Genomic DNA, 9,147 nt, shown 5'->3' on the forward strand with positions numbered 1-9,147 from the left:
AAATATGAAGGTCTCTCCAAACACCATTATATTGGGCGACTTCAACTACCCAAATATAGACTGGGAGCATTACTCTAGCTCCAACACCCTAGCCCAAAGGTTCCTAGAATTTATAAACTCAGATTCTATGGAACAACTTGTTACCACTCCCACAAGAGGGGAAAACATACTGGACCTGATCATCACCAACATGGGGACTCTATGCTCCAGACCAGAAGTGTATCCCTCACTGGTAAGATCAGATCATAAACTAATCTCACTGGATATTCACATCCTGACTCCACCCCTTGCCCTGAAAACCACAGTGAAAAACTTCTCTAAAGCAAATTTTACACTCCTCAAAACCGAGGTGGAATCCTTCAAAGCCCCCGGGCCTGTGGAAAATATGGCCCAGACCGCAGAATCCTTTATAAACGCATTCTATGAACACCTTCAGGAATGCATGGATCATGCAATCCCAAATAAAACCAAGACCCAATACTCCAAAGGCAGACGTCCTGTCTGGTGGATCCAAGCCATAAACAAACTATACAATAGAAGGAGGAAGCTACTACATGATAGAGCAAAATCCCAAAAAGGGAAGGCATCTCTGATCAGTATTAGCAAAAAACTATGGGCACTCATAAAATCGTCTAAGGCCAGCTTCGAGAGAAAAATTGCAAAGGACACTAAGGATAATCACAAGGCTTTCTTTAATTATGTTAGGAACCTGGGTGGGAATTCCCAGATATGCTCAGAATTAGTCCAAAATGACAAAAAATACACCTAACCCACAGACATCGCCAACATCCTAGTTGACAGGTTCAGCGCAAACTTCTCCCCCCCACCAGCAAAAGGGCAAATATTTATCCCAGCAGAGTGCTGCCACCCTGACATCTCAGATGCTCAGGTAAGAGCTGCCCTCTCCAAAGCAAAAAATACAGCATCAATGGGACCAGATGGTGTCCTGGGCTGCGTCCTACATGAACTCCAAGAAGAGCTTAACCCAAACATAAAACTACTGTTCAATCTCAGCCTTACTACAGGATATGTACCCAAAGAGTGGCGTACAGCAACAGTGGTCCCTCTCCTCAAAGGTGGTGCCTCAACAGATCCTGGAAACTATAGCCCCATAAGCTTGACTAGCTTGGTCTGCAAAGCTATGGAAAGGATCATCATGGACCTCATAAATAAAGATATTGGGGACCTACAGACACTGGATCCTACCCAGTTCAGCTTTGTTAAGGGCAGATCCTGCCTCTTAAACCTAGTTGATTTCTTTGAAACAGTCACCAAGGCCATTGACGAGGGGAAGGTGGTCCACACAGCCTACCTGGCCCTCGCAAAAGCCTTCGATACAATACCCCACTCGGGCATTATAGATAAGCTCACCAGCTTAAATATAAACCCCTATATCACTAGATGGGTTGCAAACTGGCTCAAGGACAGAACCCACATGATTAGAATTGCTGGAGCCATGTCAGACTCTAAACCAGTTACAAGTGGCATCCCACAAGGCTCAGTCCTGGGACCTCTCTTGTTCGGTATATATTTCTCGGAGGTACAGGCCAACACGGAAGGACTGTGGCTGACCAAGTTCGCAGATGATTGCAAACTGGGCGACATAACTGACTCTCCAGCCGACACAAGCATCCTCCAAAAGGGCCTCATAGAAAAAGACAACTGGTGCCAGAGCCATGGCCTCAAGCTAAATGCAAAAAAGTGTATAGTCATCCCCTTTGGCAAAAACAAAGTGCCCACAAATTACCACATAGGTGGTAATCCATTAAGTACAGAAGAAGTAATTAGGGACCTGGGGACACAAGTTGATAGCAATCTCTCATTTGACAACCACGTGGCCAAAGTGGTTAGAAAAACATTTTATATAGCCCACCTAATCATGAAGGGATTCACATCTAGATTAGGGGAGGTCATCGTGCCTCTTTACTCATCCCTCATCAGGCCCATAATTGAGTACAATGCCCCTTTTGGGATGTACCTTACCAGACACTTGCAGCAACTGGAAAGACCCCAAAAGTACCTCACCAAGAGGATCAAAGGGCTCAAACAGATGCCATATGCTGCCCGGTTAAAGAAACTCCAGCTCTACTCAGTGGCATACCACCTGCTCAGAGGCGATCTGTGCCTGACGTATAAAGTCATGTCCAACCCGAATTAATGGACATGCTGCACCTCAGAAAATCCAAATCCCATCGAGCTACGCTCGAGAGACTTGAACCTCAGCACTGAAATAAATAGGACATGCTGGAGGGACAGATTCATAACCCAGAGGCTCCCTTCACTCTGGAATAAAATCACAGTCCAGGTTAGGCAGAGTCCCTCATTGACTCTCTTCAAGAGGAATCTTGATGAGTGGATGGGAGATCGTAGGTTTACCCCAGGTATCACTTCTGTGTCACTGTTAGACAGAGGCACAGTATACTAACCACGAAAAAGGGCATAGCAAAATGAATTTAAAATGGGTGGCGAAAGCCAAACACACTCTGGCTAGGCTTATAAATGCCCTAGGGCAGATAGCCTAGTATGAACCTATGAACCTATGAACCTATACAGTGGGATTCGGTACGGGAATATTTGTTCGTTAGGGGGTTGCTCTAACCAATACTCTATTGCTGTGCTGCTTCATTTGCATATATACCCATATACTCTTGGCTCCTGGTTCCCCAAACACACACCCCAATGTCTTCCTAACACTGCAGTCATCCATTCTCCAGTCGGATTTGCAGTGTATCCACACCACTACACATTGGCCACTCCATACTCCTATAGACCCATCCCATCGGTTGACTCACTCCACGTATTTTCAGAACTCCCAAACATTTAGTCCACAAACATTGGTGACATGAGCGAGCAAAAGAATACTATTCGCAATTTTTGGGTTGTCCCACATGGGACATGCATGTGTTTATGTCAAGATTAGACTCTATACTTCATTACATCCTTACTCCCGTAAACATGACACTACAATAAATTAATATGTATGACTATGTAGTAATGCACATGTTACACATGAGAGCCTAATTATGTACGTGTTCAGCGTATTTCTTTTACAAATAGACTGGGTTAGTAATTGCCGCTGCCGTAGCAGGCAGATCACAGGAATGATTCCATGTGTGGGAAAGTCCTCACATTTGATTATTTTCAGCACAGCACTGACTTCGGACATTGTACACACTTCTGCGTTTTAGCAGTTTCATCCCATCCCTCTTCTGCATAACCTATTATTCTATCTACTGTCAAGGTTTGTAAGGGCACATTCATGTTATTTATGTCTGCAAATGGAATGAATGTGTTACAGAGAATGTCCTTCTACATATTGATGTCTGCATGTGTGTATGCATATATACTTATAATGAACTCGCTGACCTCCACGGGGTGGTCCGATTAGAATCAGCCCATCCAACCCTGGCATGCCTGGCTCCATAATTTCACACCCATAGTTCCTCCACCCCACCTGTGTTCAAAATACACGCATACCATCCATTGTCCAGTTGTTATCGCAGCCATGACAAACCTCCACAGATTGCCCTCTCCCAAGCATTAGGGACCCTACACGTATGTTGTCCCAACCCATGTATTCTCAGGCTCTCCCACCATTTAGTCCTTGAACATACCTGCCCTTGCTTGTGTAATGGTTGGATGGCCAAATGGTCTATCAATTTTTGGGTAGTCCCACCAGGGACTACCCTCTGTGTGTAAAGTAGACTTTAAAAAAATCAACAATGTTACTTCCACTGGTAATATCCTGTCTGTGGTGTGAGTAGCAGTGCTTTGCTCACCCCTGCCCAGCTGGATATGACATACACTGACAGCGCTATATAATACTGGGGTTGTTGCTGATTCCCTTCTCATTCCTTTTGTATGATTTATTTTTATATATCTGTATATGCTTATATACTTATATGCATTTCCTATGCTGGGCACTGTTAGACCCGCACAAGTGCATTCAGACTTGCGTACTGGTACTTATATGTGTTTATTGCTGCTTATTTGTGCTTACACCTGCTTACTAGTACCTTATTCATTATGACAGTGCCACTTTGCTTGAATGATATTTAAGTTAAATATCTCATGCGATACTCTTATGTCAGTTTTACGGCAAAACAACATTCATTCCACATGGAAAATTATATGTGCTATTGTTGGGCTCGAACTGTGAATGCTTGTTTGTTAGGTGGGTGCTCTAAACACTATACTATTGACACTTACATTGTTTCTGCATGTGTTTCTCTATTTGAATGAATATGATGTGTAAGCTACACTCGGAGGAGGGCAGTGACGCGCAGACACCCTGCGCTTTGCTTACACCTTTGATATTGCTGCAATTCAAATGTATAATAGGGACACGGGGACAGGGAATCTAATTCTGACAGTTCTAGGGACAGGGCTCTACATTCCACTACGTGCTTGTGTGTTTACTACTTCGATTTTATTTCACTGTTCGTGTACACTCTTGTATGCTTAGCATACATTTTGCTATCCACGGACACTGACTTACTGACTTACTATTAGGGGCAGGCTTTACTAGTAGGCATAGTAGGTTTTGCAAGTGTCGGGCCATGTTTACGCCTCCATAGAGCACTTGTACACGCCCCCTGCACTCGCACACATTTGCTGTGCACATCAAGGTAGTGGCAGCGTGCCCTCATAAATATTCATATGGTGCTGCTGCGCCATCTGTAGTGAGGACGCTCGCCGTAAGGCTAAAACCGTCCTTGCGCCGAGCTTCTTGAATCCCAGGGATAGATTAAAGAGTGAACCAAAACAAGTTGTCCCACATGTGATCAGAGAAGTTTGTGCTTCTTAAGCAAAACATGGTTATTAGAGTTTAATCAAAACAGCTACAAGAAGTTGAAGTTATTTGCTTTAACACTGGGGGCATTTAATAATGTAGATGAATAGAGGTACCAAATGCTGTGCTAAATATTATTAAGTACTAAAAGAGCCAAAGTTACTTTATAAATAGATACTGTAAATGGTACGTAGCTCAGATGTGTGTGATGCCTCACCTGGCCTTGCTGTGTCCGTTCCAACATTCTTCATCATTTGGCATGCCAGCTGTCACTTTCCTATCACTGCAGATAGTATAGGGCAATGTGGACCAGAACTTTTTGGACTGCTTTAGCTTTTCTCTGATATCTGTTACCTGAACACAGAAGTGGAGAAAACAAATATACAGATGAGGAGGAAGAATGAGAGTAGTTAGTTCTGCTATAAAAATACTCAGAATTACAACCCATGCATTAAATCAAATTAGCAAATGAAGCTTAAAAAATAGCACTGAGATAGCATTTCAGAAGGATATTTACAGATACTTTCCAATTTTTCCAACTCTTAGTAATGCTATTAACATACAAAAATCACTGAATACTAAGTGATACATTTTTATGACGGATGTTTAGTAGGCAAATTAAGAATTCCAAATTAAGGATGTTTCTTTTTCATGTACTTTGCACAGAACAATCATTTTCTGTATGTTTTTTGTCCTCACCTGTCTGCAGACCAACAGTTCTCCACACTCAGCCTGCTCATTTGTTCCCCACATATGACTGATCACGTAGGCTGTTACTTATAGAGTTATCACAAAGTTTTGTTTTAGGGCCTAACCCCACTCGTTGGTGACTGAAATGTGTGCTGTGTCACTGGGAGATCCTACTGTGTTCTTCTTCTGCATGTGTGTGCCTCTATCTGCATGCTAATGAGGGCTGCTATTATCAGTTAAGTAAGCCAAGCACATGTCTCTTGTCATGGCTGTTTCAGCTGCAAACCTTCCTTACTCAATTCTTTCAGTGTGCACGACACTATTTGAACTCAGGTCATCTAGGTTGTAGTCAGGGTTTCATTGCTCCATGGCATAGAGTTGGGCCCCATAGAACAATCGTTAATCTGAATATAACACAAAAATAACTAATAATTGTTGTCTATAAATGAAGCTTTATTTCTCAAATGAGTGTTATGTTTCAGTTGGAATCATTTACAAAGCTACAATTACCAGCATCAATAATAATTTCCAGAAAATATAAAATCTGAAAAGTACAGATATCTGACATGGCTTAGTGGTAAATCACTTTGGCTATGGTGTGCAGGGTCCCGGGTTTGAGCCTTGCAAAGGCTGTTTAGGGGTTGGGAGGGTGGCCTAATGGTTAAGGTGTTTGCCTGACAAACACAAGGTGTAGGGTTTGAGTCTCCCAGGGGATAATTGGCTTGGTTTAAAATGGCTGACAAGGGCAGTTAGCCTAGTACTAATCTATGAACAGTTGAATCAAAAGGTGCATGGTGAATTCTGATAACATTTTCATTTGTATCACCTTTGTAAGTTATTACTTACTACGCAGTGCAGGAATATAATACCATTACTCCTATAAACCAACCCTATCTCACAGGCACAGAGATCCCCCAGTAACGAATGTGTCACATACAAAGCTTACATACATGAAAATGTTCCAATTTTCTCACACAAGTTAACTCATTACAGCCAAGAGCACCTCCAGGTGTTTCTGCAGTTACCACCTACTGCACCTCAAGGTGTCAAATATTGCCTGTTCATATTTGCATTAATAATTCCAAAACCATTCTAGATACAAGGTATCAGAATGTTTTATCTTGAAACATACATGATTGCAAACACAATTGTATTGATATTTGACCTCTTGTCAATGAGTATTTTTTAGAACTGCTGCAAGGCTCAAGTCACACCCACTGGGGAGTTAAAGGTACACACTCAAAAGAGCTGTACTGGACGGAATGAGTTAAGTGAAAAGGTATTGAGTTAAAAACATCTAGAAAACTAACATAATATTTAAGAAAACATAAAGGAATCATGGCATTTCTCCCACAATAGGGTCATACAACTTCACCACCCTGGGGAGGCAAAACAAGTTCACATTGCCTCTGCAGCATGGGGAGCTCCAATAACAGTTAAATGTTTTTTATTTCTGTTGTTAACAGCTTCTATGCTCCTGTGCCACCTTCCACAAACTTTTACAAACACCTCTCTGTGTCTCAAGCGTAGAATAGATTTGTTTTTTACGTGTCCACTGATAGCTGAGTGCTCCTATTAATTAAAATAGCTACTAAACATACTGATTGTATGCGGCCAACTTCTCGAATACAAAATTTTGAAGTAACTGATTTTTTCCATAATTAATAGCTGTGCAGTACACAGCTGATTTTAATTTAGAATACCTGCATATCTAATGGGAAGGCATAAGTCAAAAACAAACATACATTTGACAGAGATTTCTTTACTTACTTCATGAATTTGTTAACCAGAGTAAAACACTGATATGCCTGGACCACTTACAGGTTCAGCCTGGGAGTATAATCACACCCAGAGAAAACAAATGGTATAATACCAAATCATATACAATGGACAGAAGCTTTCGGTTGCCAAATTATTAAGTTGAACTTGCTTTGCAAACTGAACCGAACATAAAATCACTGAGCTGCACACATTAAAAGTCTGAACTGCCATATATACATGTCACTACCTGATGCATTACTGATTACTGTTAAACAGTTTCTGGTACTACCTGATGCATTACTGATTACTGTTAAACAGTTTCTGGCTCTTAGAAAGGCACCATTTTTTTAATTACAAATGTGTACTTATGAGCACATTTCTTCCCCTTCCTTCTAGCCACACCTTTTCCTTGATGCAGTATCGAACAACAAATCTTCCTTTATATTAGCCTGTGACTGTTAAAATACAGGTACAGCACTGGACTTCATTCAGAACTTGTGTGCATAAACAGATTTCTTTGCTCTCTCTCTTTGTCCTATTGCATGCCTTAAAAAAACAGAATTGGTTTGCAGTAATTTCCATCATCTTCATCGCTCCAGTCTTCTGTCCACATTAGTTCAAGTGTGACTCCTATACAGCATGAACTGTGATAATATAAACATTTTCTAGAACTATTGTACAAAGCAGAACAATAAAAGCTTATCCCTCAAGTGCCCACATCAATAAATCTTCACAGAATATATAACATTATTCAAACATAATGAATCTTGATTTGTAACCAGAATGAATCCCCTGTTAAATAAATAAAAAATGTAATCTTCTCTCATAGCAGCTGAAAGTGCAGTTAGACTTGAATGTTTTGATAAATTCATAGGACAGGCAGCCCATGAAACTGAGCAGGGACTGATCTATGGCTTATTTCTTTGTATAAATCTTTGATGTTAGCAGTAGGAATGCCATAAACAAATCCCTTATATAAAGTGTATAAAGCTATTGTGCAACTACATTGCACTTGTAATTAAACTACGTGAATGTGTAGGCTGTGTTTGCAGCCTGTCAAGAACCTGCTGTGAGATAATATTCTTAAATGTGAAATGTACCTCAGTGGCAATGCACTTCATAACTGTTCAACAACATGTGTGCAAATAGACTACAAAAACATTAACAAACAATTTATATGTTTTATAATCATTATGCATTCACAGGTCACATTCACTAGTCATGCAGACTATTAAACCACTGAGAAGCCTAGCCCATCTTCCCAAGAGCATTGTCTGGTTAAGTGACTTGCTCAGAGTCGCACATTTGGCAAATGGAGGCTGAAAGAATTTAACCTTGTACTTCCGAAAGCAGCATATTAACATATTTATTTTTATTTATTTATTTTACATTTGTTTACCGGGAAAGTCAGATGGACACAGGTCCTTTTTCAGCAGAGGCCCGGGGAGAAAAGCTCCAGAAACATTTTAGACAGTTCTACACAGGTCAAACAAATACAAATCACATATTACACAGTTCAGAGTTTCACAGGTCAAAAAAGTTTGAATCACTAGGTTATATAGCATAGATATGTATTAATAATAGTTGTCAAAAAATGACATACCGCAAAAATACAATGAAAAACATTTGCAGATATTTTCACATATCAGAACACAATGAGGAACTGTAATAGATTCATATGTAGGTAGTGCCAGTGTAATAGTTCATATAGAAGCTTTGAATGTTATTTGACAAGTATAGTGTTTTTATTATATATCCAGGTAGGTGGTGCAATTATAGTAAACATATTTGGTGGACTATTTGCTCTATGGAAATTAGATTTAGATTAGGTGTAGATAGGGGATGAGTAGCTGAGCAGTGTTTATCCTGGGGTGTCACAGGAGCATAACCAGGAATCCATATAG

At 40.6% G+C, this 9,147-nt stretch overlaps 1 protein-coding gene across 1 annotated transcript in view; it reads right to left on the bottom strand.

The window, feature by feature from the left end:
- Positions 1-5,545, bottom strand: part of GPC6 (glypican 6) — a 207,702-nt gene extending 202,157 nt beyond the window's left edge. The window contains exons 1-2 of the mRNA XM_044072758.1: positions 5,492-5,545; positions 5,010-5,146 (exon numbers count right to left, since the gene is read on the bottom strand). Of these exons, the coding sequence (XP_043928693.1) occupies positions 5,010-5,146; positions 5,492-5,545 (191 nt within the window). The remainder of the gene's footprint in view (positions 1-5,009; positions 5,147-5,491) is intronic.
- Positions 5,546-9,147: the final 3,602 nt, after the last annotated feature.

This window comes from Protopterus annectens, chromosome 5.part1 (assembly GCF_019279795.1).
Source record: "Protopterus annectens isolate FY-2018-M chromosome 5.part1, PAN1.0, whole genome shotgun sequence".
Taxonomy (NCBI): Eukaryota; Metazoa; Chordata; order Ceratodontiformes; family Protopteridae; genus Protopterus; species Protopterus annectens.